The sequence below is a fragment of the Phacochoerus africanus genome, chromosome 15 (assembly GCF_016906955.1).
Source record: "Phacochoerus africanus isolate WHEZ1 chromosome 15, ROS_Pafr_v1, whole genome shotgun sequence".
NCBI classification, from domain to species: Eukaryota; Metazoa; Chordata; class Mammalia; order Artiodactyla; family Suidae; genus Phacochoerus; species Phacochoerus africanus.
In genome coordinates this window covers 115,432,268-115,448,122 of record NC_062558.1, presented here as the reverse complement: position 1 = coordinate 115,448,122, position 15,855 = coordinate 115,432,268, and the positions used below count along the sequence as shown (strand labels likewise).

Genomic DNA, 15,855 nt, shown 5'->3' with positions numbered 1-15,855 from the left:
ATAGCAGATAACTTTAAAAGCTATTTATTCCTAAAAAACCTGACATAGTATACATGTATGTGTACACACATACAGATTTACTTTCCTAACTAGACTTAGCTTAGACAATAGTAAATTATTTAGACTTTGCTTAGACTAAAACTACAAATCTACAGGGCCCTGTGGAGAGTTGTCCACATATTTCTTTATGTAGAAATGGTTAGGTATCTGGAAATAATACTGTTAAATGTGTCTTTTTCAAATTGTGATTTTGTAGCCTGTGTTTTTTTTTTATTATTATTATTATAGGCGGTTTGGAGGAAACTTAGCCAATGAAATTCTTGAATATAATCAGCAACTTTTACCTTTCCTGACAAACATCATGGATGAGGAGAATGATTATTTAAGTATAACACAAAGAGATTCCTTGGTTTTGGAATCAGCATCTGAACACACAGTTGAGTTTCAATATAGTTTTCTTGAACCTTCCTCTCTCTTTCCCTATTTCTTTCCTTCCCTCCTTCCTCTTTTTTTCTAAATCAGATATCAGTTTGTGGTTTTCTTTTAAAAGATATTTTAGTAATATTCCTCTTTGCTCAGGTATCTCATGCTTTTCAAAAAGAGCATTTACTGCACTTAAGATAAAATATTCAGGTTTCTTTAAAGCAGTCACAAATATTACATCTTAGATCTTATATTTAAACCATAGTATAAGGTATGGGCTTGCTTGAAAAAAAATCTGCTACCAGTTCTGGTGCTTGTTCAAACTAGTCTCTCTATACTTTTATATCACATGCATTATTTAGGATGTGTCTAGTCAGAGAACATTTATTCACTCAATCATTTAACAAATATTTGTTGAGTGTCTACAAAGTGCTGGGCCTAAACACTCATGAAAAAATAGGGAAAGTTTCTGCTCTCATGGAGCTTACATTCTAATTGAGGGTTGAGGGTGAGAAGAGAGAAATAGATATATTATCAATAAAGAAAAAAATAGACTGTAAATAAGATCTGTTTTACAGAATATAAATGGGTTTGTGTGATGGTGTTTGGGTGAAATAGCTCCTCCAAGGAGAAGACCCTTAAGCTGTGAGCTCACTTAAAAGAGCTTCCACACACTGTGGTATATGGAACATTTGGCCAACAGGAACCTGCTGTATGACACAGGGAACTCTACCCAACATTCTGTGTTGGTCTATGTGGGAAAAGAATCTGAAGCATGGATGTGTGTATAACTGAATCACTTTGCTGCACAGCAGAAATGGTCACAGCCTTGGAAATCAACTATACTTCAATACAATTTTTAAGAATGAGGGGGGGAAAAAGAGTAAGGCAATGTGCAAGGGAGGGGCAAGTACTCAGGGCGGAGGGAGAAAGAGCTTGCACCTTAAAGGCCAAAAAAAAAGGCCTGTGCAGTTGAAATGAACAAGGGAGAGCATGGTAGGAGATGACGTCCTTGAGGTAGGAGAAGACAGATAATGAAGGGCTTTGTAAACCATGCAGGGTTTGGACTTAATTTTACATACAGCGAGAACCTGTGAAAGTGTTCTGAGCAGAGGAGTTACAAGATCTTATTTACATTTTTGAAATGATTACTTCTGCTCTGTGGAGAAAGGTTCATGTAGGAAGCAAGAGTAGAAGCAGGGAGAGGAGTTAGGAGGTCCAGGTAACAGTGATGGAGGTGAAAGAGTGTTGTGGGGAAGTGGTAGGTTCCAGGCAGGTTGCAAAGGGAGAGCTGTCAGAACTTGCTGATGAATTGGACATAGCAGGAAAGGGAAAGAAAGGACTAAAGGATGACTCCTAGATTTTTTTACTTGAAGAACTGTGTAGAAAAAGGTACCACTCACCAAGATGGGCAAGACTGTGGGGAGGAGAGCCACTGTGGGGAGAAAGAAAGGAATCTGAAGTCAGTTACTTGAGCTGGAGTGTGAGAATCCTGTTTGACATCCAGACAAGATACCAGGTAGGCCATTGGATAGATTTTCTGGGGAGAGTCCAGGACTTGAGATATTGATTTGAGTCACGGGCATACATATATGAATAGAATTTAAAGCCATAAATCCAGGTAATGTCATCATGGAGGGGTGGATGGTGAGAAACAGAAAGGGACGAAGATAGAGCACTTCTAGAGACTTCGGAGAACAGTTTAGGGAGGCAAGGGAGACTGAGAAGGGATGGCCAGTGAGGTTGCAGGAGAACCACAAGAGTATGACAAGATATTTTGCTGCAAAGGGGAGCACAGAAATGGGGTGGCAGCTAAAGGGAAATGTGGTAGTCAACGGAGCTTTCCTGGGACAGGAAGATCCTAGAGCAAGTTTGGATACTGTTGATAAAGATTCAGTAAAAGGCAGAAATGGATGATGCAGAGGGGTGGTAGGAATTTTTTTTTTCAAGTTAAAAGACTTCAAGAAGGAGGAAAAAAGATTGAGATCCTAAGTACAAATGGTGGGGCAGGCCTTGATAGGCAGAAGCTTTTGTCTATAGTAAAAGGAAGAAGGCAGAGAGTGATTTGATGAGCCTGTGACATGTCTCATCTTTGCTGCTTTCTCAGTGAAAATTGTGGCTGATGTAAGGACAGACTGGAAGGAATTAAATTAACAAAATATATCTTGGGTAGGCAAAATGCTTGGTGCTATTTTTAAAAATGCAACAAGTGCAGAGGGACTCAAAGTAATTAAATGAAGCAGGGTTGGAGGAGAACTTGATGAATTTTCAATTTAAGAAATGTCTGTCTTCTTCTAAGATACGTGAGAATAGGCGGTCAAGCACTGACTCATCGCAAGAGGAATTAGTCCAAGTTGGTAATACAGAGGCAATTCCCTGGATACAACAGAAGAGCCAAGAGGTATTTATAAAATATGAGAGAGGTTTGAAATAATGCTTTGTAGGTGTGGCAAATAGATTAGTGTCCTGTGAAAGCCCATTAGAAAGTTAGAAAATAGAGTGAAATACTACTTGGCAGAGCATTACATCATACAAATATAACTTTTCTGAAAGCAAGTGAACATCCTAAACAAAGCTCAATCTTTAGATTAAGTTATATGAGCTTTAAGCACTGTACGTAGGCTAATATGAAACCCAAGAAGAGTTGTCCAGATAAGGCAAAGCAAAGGATGAACTGTGATACCTCATACTGAAGTGCATTTGGAAGGATGATACAAGGTTGGCTTAAATAAAAGGGGTGGACCACAGGAGTGCCCTGGTGGCTCAGCAGGTTAAGGAGCCAGTGTTGTCACTGTTGTAGTTCTGGTTACTGCTGTGGTATGAGTTTGATCCCTGGCCTGGGATCAAACTTCCACATGCTGCAGTCACAGCCATAGAAAAGGGGGGTGGGGAGGGAGCTGGGCCAGGAAAAGGAGAGGAGACATTGTAGCTTCAGATGTAGGTGGCACCTTGTGTCTGGATTCAGCCTGCCTATCTCTTCTCACTCTAGTTCCCAATAAAATAGTTTGTCAACTATACTTTATTTATTTTTTTGCTAAATTATTTTCTTGGTATTGGCTTTATAATTGACATCAGTTCCAAGCTGCTTCAGTGGTGAGTAGCACAGCAGCATTTTAGACTTAAGCAAACTATTGCAGCTCTTTCATGTACACTTTATATTATTAATCTTTAAAGAAATTTCTTCATTTCTGTTTCTAGAGAAGTGCTATCTCTATATCTATGTAGGTACTTATGTATCTATCATCTCTTTTGCTTGTTTAAATGATGTACTTGTTCTATTGTAGGCCATCAAAAAGGAGGTTAAACTGTTTTCCAACAAAAGGAAAGAGATAAAAAGAAAAATCAAAGCGCTTGCTAAAACTGTAAGTGTTGTGATTTCATATACTAATACATTTGGCCCTTGGTCTAAAATTACTTTTTAAATTTCATTTTGTTCAACACAGCATGTGGCACTATATTCCTTTTTTTTTTTTTCCTCTGCCTATAAGCTCAGTTTTCTGGGGCACATTAATAAGGTATAATTTTTATCATGTACCATACAATAATATAAACAGTGGTTTTCTTCCCTGTCTTCCCAAATACTGTCTTGCTTAATACTTATTTTTGTCAAAGTTATGTATTTACATTTTTGTAAATTAAACAATACAGAGTTACATAATTTAAAATAATGTTTTTAGGAAGTTCCATTGTGGTACAGCTATTGGGCTATTGTATTTTTGCATTCAATATTGCTGATGTGAATTCTTCTATTAGTCTGATTCTTCAGGCTCTTTTCCTCTTTGAAAATATGTGGAGATACTTGTTTCCTCTTTGGAAATATTTTGGATTTGGTTCTTAAGCTTCCCTACATTTCTGTTTCTAGACCTGGGCTTGCTCAACACCTGTTATACTCTTTGAATCTTGAATATTCATGCTTTATTGAGTCTTTTAAAAATTCTCCCATATGGTTTCTTTAAACATTATGACCCCTGTTCTCTCTCTCTCTCTTTTTCTTTTTAGGGCTGAACCTGTGGCATATGGAAGTTCCTAGGCTGAGGGGTCAAATCGGAGCCGCAGCTGCTGGCCTACACCACAACCACAGCAATGCAAGACCCAAGCTGCTTCTGCAGCCTACACCACAGCTCACAGCAATGCCAGATCCTTAACCCACTGAGCAAGGCCTGGGATCGAACCCAAAACCTCATGGTCCCTAGTAGGATTGGTTTCCGCTGTGCCACGACAGGAACTCCTATTTTCTTCTCCTTAAAGTCATATTAGTAATGGGTACTTAGATATGTCATATACATTAATTTTTACATTTTTCATTACTTCATCCTTTCCTACACCCAGGGAGAATTCTTAACTGACTCTTAACAGATCATTAATTATCTTCAACTGGTGTCCATTTTGCTGTTCAGACCATCTATTGAATTTTTTATTTCAAAGATTAAACTTTTAAGTTCCATAATATCTTGATTATTTTTATGATATAATATTTTGCATCCCTAGTTACTATAAAATTCTACTCCTCTTGCTTAATAAACTCTTCTTCGCATAACAAGTTTTTTTTTTTTTTGGCTGAATGTATTGTTTCTCTTCATTGGTCTTATAGTTCTCCAGACATTTGGTGATCTATTTTTATTATTGTATGCTCATAGTTATAAATGAAATTCCCTATTATAATTCCACCACACTAGTTCAGCAAGCCTGGGAAGAAGATATGTAGGAGATCTAACTTCAGCAAGTATTCCAGTCTGCCTTTTGCTGAGTGCTATCTGGGGGACCCTTGCGGCTGTGATATATCATTCAGATCCATCTGATTTTCATCTTTCAGATGTTAGTTTCCATACTGCTAAAGGGTCCTTTTTTCCCCCCTCTTAAATTACAGTATTGGATTTATTGATTTATTATACATTTCTTTCTTTTTTTATAGGTTGAGGCAGGAAAGGAAGTCCTTATTTTTTTTTAATCATATTGTCTTTGTTTTTGTTGACTTTTGTAAGGGCTCTTTATATTTTGAAGACACTAATATTTTGTCGTATATGTTGTAATGTGTTTCCTTTGTCCCTTTATTTCTTGAAGGTATAAACCTTTGAAGATTTTTTAACTATAAAAATGTTCAGATATATATATATATATAGAGAGAGAGAGAGTCACCAATGTTATTTCCTCTCTATGCTATCTACTATCCCCTGCCCTGAAAGATCCCAGATGTCATATTAGTCACCTTTAATCATTTAAGGATATGTCCCTGAGTTCCCCTGATGGCACAGTGGTTTAAGGATCTGGCATTGTCATTGCTGTGGCGTGGATTTGATCCCTGGCCCGAAAACTGCCACATGCCACTAGTGCGGACAAAAAAGAAAAAAAAAAGAAAATAATTACTTAATTATATGTCTCTGAAAGATAAGAACTCTGAAAACACATGCCTAATTCCTTAATATCATTCAGTAAATTGATGTTTACATATTTTTGTTGTTTTTAGATGAATGAGCTTTTATGGATTAAGCCTTAAAACTTAAATAATCCTATAACCTAATTCTTTACTTGATAGTTACATTTAGATAAACAGAATATTTTCTTATTGCTGTCTCAAGAGACTCAGAAAACCATCTCTATAGAGTTTAATTCTTTACTTGTCCATCCTTTTCTATTGGAAAATTCAGGTTCTGGACATGATGGAAGAAAATGAAGCAGTAGACAATATCGCAAAATTAGAGCAACAAGAATTTGGCCTGGACCTTGAAGAGCTGGAAAGGCTCCATCATAAAAGTGAGGAAGAAGTGGCAAAGGTATGAAAAAATCTGATTTAAGCAGCACAAAGATTTAATAAAGAAAACAGGAAGGAGAACTGTTCCAGTATAATGCAAGTAATAAAACGTTTCCAGCACTATGAATAAAGAAAACAGTGCATTGAAATATGATGAGTCAGAAAAATATTGAATTTGGGAGTTAGGGGAAAGAACATCTAGACCAGCCAGACATCAGTGTTTGTCTTCCCCCATGACATGCCAACCATCTTCCACCATATGTTTTTTGAACACTTTTAGAAATCTCAGCCCGCAGGTGACAACTTTGAACATTTTTGGTTTAGTTGAAATCTTTCTCCCTGATTCTTCCGCCCTTTGAGCACCATCTACTCTATAGCCACTCTGAAGATGGTTAGAGAAGACTAGCCGTTACCATGTTTCCTATGTATCTTCTCTTGTCTAGGCCAACTATCCCAGCTCCTAGGACCGTCACATACTGTAATGTCAATAACTTCCTCGTCATCATGTAGTTTTCCTCTGACTTCATTTGATTCCTGTGTGGCACCCACAAAAGAATTTCAATTATTCTATTTCCAGTTTAGAGAAAAGCATAAACTGAAACCTCCATTTTTCCAGCTACTATAATTCTGTTAATTCATCTTTTCCACTGCCTTGTTACAATTATATCACATTGCTTACTCCTATGGATTTTATTTTAGGTAAAAGCCATAATTGTGTCTTACATAGAATATTCTTAAGCAACCTCTTTCTCAATGTGCACAGTACATTTTATTTTTTGACTTGCAAGTATAAAAACATTTTCCCTCTGAATGAAATATAGCTGGATTCAAGGACATTTAAGTAAGTTACAGTTGCTTACACCAAAAAGAGAATGAAATATAGCTGGATTCAAGGACATTTAAGTAAGTTACAGTTGCTTACACCAAAAAGAGGCTGATTATTTGACTGATGTTTTTAGGAGAGAGATTTCCAGTCATATGTCCCAGGACTCTTTCCTGCTAAATACGTTTATTAATGACTAGAGTGAAGATATAAAAATTAGGCAGATCTGTCAAAGTAGCCTATGACATGGGACTGAAAATGAGAGGAGTATATTGGATAACAGAGTCAATACCAAGAGTACCTCAAGGGACTACCTCAAGGACATAAAATTTACCTGGATGATCATCCACCCATCCATTAATTTATTCTGCAACATTTATTGAACACCTATTTTGTGCCAGGCACTACTGTTGGTGCTGGGAATACAGTGAATAAGACAGTCCCATCTACATGGCACTAATCTAGTGGAGAACACAGACCATAAACAAATCTCAACATATTATATGATGGCAACAAACTGGATGCTATGATAGATGTGGGGGATCTATTTCTGTGGTCAAGGAAGACAGCTTTTAAAAGGTGACACTTTGATTGAGAACTAAAAGAGAGGGAGCTGGCTGTGCAAAGCTTTGAGGAAAGAGAATGTCAGGCAAAGGGAGGAGCAAGAGCAAGGGCCCTGAGGTAGAAATTGCTCAGAGTAATTCAGGAACAGAAAGGCTGTAGCACAGTGGACAGGAGAAAGCCTCGTGGAATGAGGTGGTGGTTGGGGCTAGGCAGAGGCTGGCTCTGAAGACCTTGTATATTTTGGTAAAGAATTTGGCTTTTGTTGGAATTCTGTGTGGCTCGGTAGGTCAAGGATCTGATGTTGTCACTGCAGTGGCTTGGGCCACTATTGTGGCAGAGGTTCAATCCCTGGCCCAGGAACTTTCTCATGCCATGATGCAGGAAAAAAAAAAAAAAAGAACTTGGCTTTTATTATTAAATATAAAACAGGAAGCTATTAGAAATGATCCCTTTTTCATATTATAACAGATAGACACCAGTCTAGGGGCTATTTGATTGCTGCTACAATCCAAAAAGGTAGGTTATTGTTCCACTTGAGGAAACTAAGGCGTAGGCACTAGAGTTTCTTGGCTAAGAGCCCACAACTTGAGTCTGAGCCAGGAAGTCTGCCCACCAGCCTTCTTGGCTCATCCTCTTTGGCCCTGGCCTCACTCAGGCCTGGAGTGGCCCCTCCTATTCTGGCACCAGCTTCTCCCAGCCCATTCATCTTGCTATCTAAAATGAGTTTGTGTTAGGTGCCTGCCCCATCCTCACTCTGGGGAAGTCATTGCTTCTCTCTCCAAGCTCACGTCTGACCACATGAGCCTGCTCCTCTGGGCTATTGACCTACTGAACACTGATGAAGCCCCCCTGCTCACCCGACCTCTACCCTACGCCTCTGCCCAGATGCCCCCTCCCCCCCTGCTGCTTAGCAGGTCCCTGCATATCCCTCAAGGAGCCTCCTTGATCCTCTGAGGCAGACTTTGGCACAGAGAAAGGCTCTTCACGTGCTTGTTTCCCGCACCTTGTTGATTTTTCCTGAGCTCTGAGTTTTTGAAGAGATATCATCCCTAGATTGGTCATGATGGTGGACCAGACAGTCCAGCACAGAACAGTGTTAGCAGATGGTACTATAAACCCAGCTGGGAGCAGAATACTAGTCCCTGGGAAGAGCTAGACATCCCAGTCCTAAAGGGACCAGGCTACTAGCCAGGCCCAGCCAGGACCTCAACAGTAGGGAAAAGACCAAGCCTAGTAATGACCACCTAGACATAGTATTAGCATTGTTCTGGAGGATTGATCAAATAGCTTCAGGAGTGGCAAGGAGAGGTATGGAGGGACCTGTGAATCAGGCAGATTCTGACATTTGATATGCAGAACAGCTATTTATTTAAGAAAAAAAACAATTTGAAACTGTATTAGCCATTAACTCAATGGATAAAATAAAAAAATGCAAATTAAACAAAGTATTTGTTCAGAGAATGAATAAAATAAGCATAAATGAGTTAATGAATGAATAAGAAAATAAGACATTTTCTAACTAGGGAGATATTCTTCTCGGCTAGTTTGCAAATGGTTCTCTCGACAAAGGATTTGTATTATAATACTTTGTGTTAAAGAAGTTTCTGCACAACATTGTAAATCACCTATACTTCAATAAAAATTTTTTTACAAAAAAGATTCTGAAGAGGACCCTAAGGACTAAAGATTGTTAGGTGTCACCTTCATAATCAGCTTTTGACAAACTTTATTAAAATAAAAATACTTAATCACCTAAATATTAAATAATACATATATGTATATATATATACAGTTTTGGTTTTTTTTTGCCTTTTCTAGGGCCGCTCTGGTGGCGTATGGAGGTTCCCAGGCTAGGGGTCGAATCGGAGCTCCAGCTGCCAGCCTATGCCAGAGCCACAGCAACTTGGGATCTGAGCCGCGTCTGCAACCTACATCACAGCTCACGGCAATGCCAGATCCTCAACCCACTGAGCAAGGCCAGGGATTGAACCCACAACCTCATGGTTCCTAGTCGGACTCATTAACCACTGCGCCGTGACCAGAACTCCAAAATATTAAATAATATAATCACTTAAGGAGATAAAACCAATTGAGGTAATGTGTTTCTGAATGGGAAAAGTTACATCATATGGTCCCCAGTTGTACTGAAACATTCATTTCATGGTGGGCATAAATAATAGAAGAATTAAGTGCAGTAAAGACCCCAAGACAGAGGTCACAAACTGGCAGTTCAAATATGCATCGACAAGAATTAAGCCAACATGAAGATACTTGAGACTTTTCTAACAAAACGAGAAAACTTGGCACAGTGGGTTTGTTTCACTGCCTTGCACCAACCAGTCAGATCTGTGGTGATGTGTATGTTAGGTATCCAGCCACATGGCCCTGCAACTGCCCTCACACCCACCTTGGCTCCTGTGTAGGACCTGCCTGCCCTCAGTGGTGTTTGTGTTTACACCCTTATCCTCAAGGAAGGGAATCTTAAGCCTCCAGACTAAACTTTGGGTTCTCAATGACAGGATTGTCCCCCTCCAAGAGCGTCTAGTTAATGAATTTACAACTGAAGTTTTTTTTAAGGGGCCACATTTTTATTTTTATTTTTTCCCTTCATTTGTGTTATTCAAGATAAGAAAGGATGTTGAGATGCAAAACCTAGCCAAGAGATATTTGGCTGAACTTATCAAAGAAGAATGCTGGAATTCGATGGCTGTGAAAGGCCGAGCTCTTAAGGTAACAGCGATAAGGTACCACACCTTAGCCAAGGAGAATTTTCATGGAAAGTTTCATGGCAGAAAAATCCATATACAGGAAAGCAGTCAACGCACACTTTGCCCTTTCCTGTACTGAATTCCACCTTGACATGTCACTTTCTCTTGTCACTCTTCCCTCTCTGCTCAGTCAGTCCCCTTGTGCTTCTAAGCCAGCATCTCTTAAGATTTCTCTTACCACCTTTCTCCCTCTTTATGACACTACCTGCATAGTGTCAATATCTGTCTATTCCAAAAAGCCACCTCACTCACATTCCACACAGACTGAAGGCTAGACACAGTATTGTTTACATTTCTACCTCTCCCTGCCTTCATATTACATTTTCTAAAGGGGTGGTTTTTTTGTGTGCCTTTTTATTGAGATTCCTCCCAACATAATTTCCGTCTTTGTGTATGGTGATCAAAAGTCCCAGCTTATGCCTATGGTCCTAGATTAACTATATACAGCACCTTTTTCACTTTCAAATTTGCCCTCCTGTTTAGATAGTGAAGTAGTGGCCACCCTACATTTATGTGATTGAGTGAGTATTGCTCTACAACAGGGTTTCTTGATAGTGGCACATTTGGGGCTAGATAATTCTTTGTTGTGAGGGCTGTCCTATGGATTGGAGAATGTTTTGCAACATTCCTGGCTTCTATCTATCGGGCCCCAGTAGTATTCACCACCCCCATTAGTGACAATCGAAAATGTCTCCAGGGAATTCCCGTCGTGGCGCAGTGGTTAACAAATCCGACTAGGAACCATGAGGTTGCGGGTTCGGTCCCTGCCCTTGCTCAGTGGGTTAACGATCCGGCGTTGCCGTGAACTGTGATGTAGGTTGCAGACTCGGCTCGGATCCTGTGTTGCTGTGGCTCTGGCGTAGGCTGGCAGCTGCAGCTCCGATTGGACCCCTAGCCTGGGAACCTCCATATGCCGCGGCAGCGGCCCAAGAAATAGCAAAAAAGAAAAAAAAGAAAATGTCTCCAGACGTTGATAAATGTCCATGCGGGGCTGGAAAGGACAGGGACAAGGGCAAGCAAAATCACTTCTAGTTGGGAAGCACTGCTCTAGAAGTAAATCTTTCACAAAAGCACAGTATTTTTATACAAAGTTTACACCAATACTGATGACATACATTGTTTTATTTTAGAGAAAGTCTCCATCACCAATTTCACTCATGCATGATAACCTATGAATTAATTTTAATCAGATAAAACATTCCCCACTCTGCTCCCAGTATGCACAATTGTACTAAAAATGGATTTATTTCATTTTGCTTTTTTTCCCCAAGTGCTTTCACATCCCCTATGTGGTTGAGAACTTCCCAATGAAAGAACGTACAGATGAAGAATTGAAAGAATTGAAAAGAGTTGTGCAGCAAAAGAAGATCGAAGCAGAGTGTCTTAAAGTACAGTTTTAAATATGTATATGTTTGTATAAGCAATGTGTTCTGTTTCAGGGTATCTTTCATACAGATTTGAGTTGGAATACTACTAAAGATAAGTTCAGATATTATTTGTATTTACATTTTTATTCCTTGTTTATGTGTGGAACATATTCTAATGAACATAGGAGCCTATATCCATGCAATAAGTCAAGAAGCCTGTATCCTAACCCTGGCTAGCCCTCAAATATAATGATATGCTTTAAAAAATAATTAGATTTAGGATTTTGTTCTTGTCCTAGTCAGAAGTTCTTCATCTGTAGTTACTTTTTTTGTATTATCTCTTATCACTAGGGATTGTAGTTTAAGATGACTAGCTAGGGTAGAATCTGTTTTGATGGGATTTATGGTTTTCTTAAAGCAGTCTTAGCTTTTTCTTTTTTTTCCCATCAATCTTGAAACACCACTTTAAAAAAAAAAAAAAAACTGCCCAATTGTTATAGTTTTGTCTTGGCCAGAACTTTGCATTCGTTCTTTTTCTGAAACATAAAACAAAGGCATGCTTAATCCTTCTTACGTAGGACTCAACCAGTCCTATGTGAATAAGATCCTTTGTAAAATTTGAAAAGGTATATTTTTAATGCATCAGTACCAAGAAAGAGTCCAAATATTTACAAGCAGCTGTCATCCTAACAGAAAAATACAAATATTATGTATGATCAAGAACAATTTTTACTCTTTTGATTTATCCACACTTTATCAGTTTTTGAAGCTTTCTCTTCAGCAGGTTCAGGAACTATCCATCACTTTAAGCTCAGTTGTTGGCAAGACAATTGACATTTTAAAATAATTGTTTAAATATTTAAGTTGTCCCCAAGTTGCCCTTTAGAGAATTCTTCTTAATGTGTAACTTTCATTTAATTTTTTTCTATATTTAGGTTCGGAAGGAAATTGTAGAGGTTCAGTCTGCAATTACTATGGTTAAAAAGCATCATGAAGAGGAGGATGAAGAAGAGGAAGAAGATGGGACAGCAAAAGATACCAACTTGCCCAATTACCTGCTTGGCAGTCTGAGTACTGATTTTAGGGTGCATACCTCTTTGTTGTCAAGCCAACTAGAACTTCATTCCAGAGAGGAGAAAATCAACCAAATTATATTACTGAAAGTGGGTGAATTTTTTCTTTATCCCCGAAAATTTCTAAAACTTTCTGTGAGGTGTTTTGCAAAGGCTCAAATTGAAATCTAATGCCAATGAAATGATGTTTTTTAAAGTTCAAAGAGAAATATCCAGGGGGCTAGCATCCATGTTCTTTAAACACAGCTTGTAGCCAAGAGTTGTTTTCATCCATTTGGAGTGGGTTCTTTGATACTAGGTTTTCTAAAGAGCCCCCTCCACTGGCTAACACCACAAACCCTTTTTCGACTTAGATCTTAGGGAAACTCAAGTATAAAAGAAATCCTTGAATTCCACTTTCTAGGTAACCCAAATGTCAGTTAGGACCTCCTTGTAAGATGTGATTGCTTATCTATCTCCTGAACTTTGGGAAATGCAATTTCCTCTTTAAGATTTCTATAAATTCTGGGGCTCAGGGAAAATACATGGTTTCCTTTAGGCTTTAAGCCCCTACTCCTTGCTTTCAACTAAACAAGACAGTTTCAGAACACATCTGTACTACTGAAGGTTTTTGAAAATTCAGTGGCTGAGATTGCACCAATACAGATGGTTTGAAATTTAATGTTTGGCCATTTCTATTCCTGAAAGTCCTTCAGCTGTAGCTGCACTTTGAGTTCTAGCCTCCTGCCATGCTGCTCTGTTCTCTCTTCCTGTCTTTTTCTCTTCTTTGTTTCTTCCAATATCTGAAATTCCTATGCATTTGTACTGAAAACTGTTTAGTTTATCTTTTGATGCTCAGATTTGCTGACCCATGCCGTCAGTGTCTCACCTTCCTGCTGCTTTATTAAGGCCTTTTTCCTACAAGAAGGTAATTTTGGCCTAGGAGAAATTCTGGTCCCAGCTGTTAAAATCATTTTTCTATCCTACTTTAATGGTTTTGTCTTCAGCAAGATAGATATATAGACTGAGCTCTGATGATAAAATAAAGGCAACTTTTAGCTGACCCATTATTCTACTCATCAGCAAAACTAGAGGCAATCCAATTGGCCCTGGGATGCCTTGTAATTGGTTGATCCAGCTGGCTAGTTTGGATTCCCTTTCTACCTGAAAATGACCTGCCCATAGAGGAAGAATATTGTTTGTGGTTGTGCTTCTCTGAAAGACTCTCCAGATCAACTTTATAGGCCATCTTTTCCTCACTCCATCCCTCCAACAACAGTTCCAAAAAAAAGACATTTCCCAAATACTGAATATTGCTTTTTAAAAAATTTATGATGGATTTTTAAAGAACATACACAAAGGTAGAGAGAATAGCCCAAAGAGCTCCCAGGTATCCATTACCCGCTTCAGCATTTATCAGCACACCTGCCCATTGAGTTACAACTTACATTTCTAGAAGCAGTTTGTATAGCATAACCTTTATGCTCTTGCCTTAATCCTACCCACAGTGGGATACTGCTATCAATACTGAACCAAGAAATCACTTAATATAAACAATATTCTAGAAATTGCTTGTTTTATTATTATTATTAATAAATAAATATTTAAATTAGTATAATAAGCAATTATTAAATAAATATAACAAGCAAATATTATTATTGCTTATAATTTGTAAAATGGTTTTGGAGGGAAAGTAAAACTGTAGAACTGTGTTGCCAGCAAAGATATAATATGTAATATGTTCACAACATATTGATATTTCAGGATATTATTTACAAGGTAAAAACTACTTTCAACAGTGAGTTTGATGCTGCATATAAACAAAAAGAGTTTGAAATTGCACGTGTGAAGGAAAAAAATGTAAGAATTCAGGAAATTATTTTAGATCTGGAGTTGGAAGAATCAGTCTGGCAACCAGAATTTGAGGACTGTGAGAAGCCAGAGAGAACCCTTGTTGTGAAAAGTAGTGAGGTACGATTATCCTCACATTATCCCTTCCCTCTTTCTCATGACATTTTCCAGACTCTTATTTATTCATCATGTTTTCACTACTAGAAGCAATTACATGAGGTGGCATTCTCCTCTATAAGTTAACAAAAATGGTTAACATAGCCCCAGCAGTAATGAGGATTTCTTTTAGGAATCCCATGGAGTCCAAGGAAGATTTGAACACCAAGCCGAAAAAGAAGCAGAAACCACCCACTGGAGGCCTGTGAGAGTCCAGGAGGGCTCTTTTTTATCTCTTGACTCACTTCTCTCTGCGTTTCAGCTGCCTCCAGCAGTTTCTATGTTATATCTCCTACACTCAAGAGAGCAACTGGTCCAAACTGTAATTCCTTAGTACCAGTTCCAGATTCACCTGGGAAAGGGCTCCTTGGCCCAACTTGGGTCCAGCACCTGTATCCAGGGAGGCTGGGTCACATCAGGGGAATGAGGCTGATGGAGCGCCAGTAATAATCCAGGTCATGAGAGCAGTATGGGTCCCAGAGAAAGGGGCTCACTGACAGCTTCCTTAAAACGTGGCACAGAGGCAGTTACAAGTAAATGCTTAAAGAAAACAATTCAAATATAACCATATTTCACTTATAAAAAGTAAAAAATGCTAGAGAATACGCAAAGAGAATACCGTTGCTCACACAAAACCATCTTGATTACATTGGGGCAAAAGACAATAGTGTTGCTTCAAAGTAATAGCACTTATACAGTCCCTGTAATAAACAACCATCGTTTTTTTCAGAGATCTCATTTTAGACCTCATTTTCATCCCAAGATAGGAAATTGATTGCAAAATCTGGTTCATCCCTCTATCTTCGTAATCCCTTCTAACCTCCTCCCAGTGTGTGGAAGGGACGTGTGACTTGAATTTTATAAGAATAACAGCAGGAAACTACATTTTCTCTTTCAGATTACTGCTCATAAACATATTAGTCCATGGCAAAAAGCCAAAACAGAATTGCTTGTGACCCATGAAATGGAGCAGTCGCTTCTAACGAGGGTATGTGCGTTTGCTCAAACAGTTCCTAAGACCCTTTCTCCTTGAGGGATACTTGTTCCGAACTTGGTTGGATAGTCTTGTGCTTGTACTCCACTACAGAAACACGTGAAGGCA

General features: G+C 38.6%; 1 protein-coding gene across 2 annotated transcripts in view; it reads left to right on the top strand.

Moving 5' to 3' along the window:
- CFAP43 (cilia and flagella associated protein 43) overlaps nt 1–15,855 on the top strand; it is a 109,268-nt gene that overhangs the window by 58,385 nt on the left and 35,028 nt on the right. For both annotated transcript variants that reach the window (XM_047761507.1, XM_047761508.1), the window contains exons 17-25: nt 289–436; nt 2,723–2,824; nt 3,708–3,785; nt 6,069–6,194; nt 10,185–10,289; nt 11,599–11,715; nt 12,630–12,857; nt 14,511–14,717; nt 15,652–15,741. In XM_047761507.1, the coding sequence (XP_047617463.1) occupies nt 289–436; nt 2,723–2,824; nt 3,708–3,785; nt 6,069–6,194; nt 10,185–10,289; nt 11,599–11,715; nt 12,630–12,857; nt 14,511–14,717; nt 15,652–15,741 (1,201 nt within the window). The remainder of the gene's footprint in view (nt 1–288; nt 437–2,722; nt 2,825–3,707; nt 3,786–6,068; nt 6,195–10,184; nt 10,290–11,598; nt 11,716–12,629; nt 12,858–14,510; nt 14,718–15,651; nt 15,742–15,855) is intronic.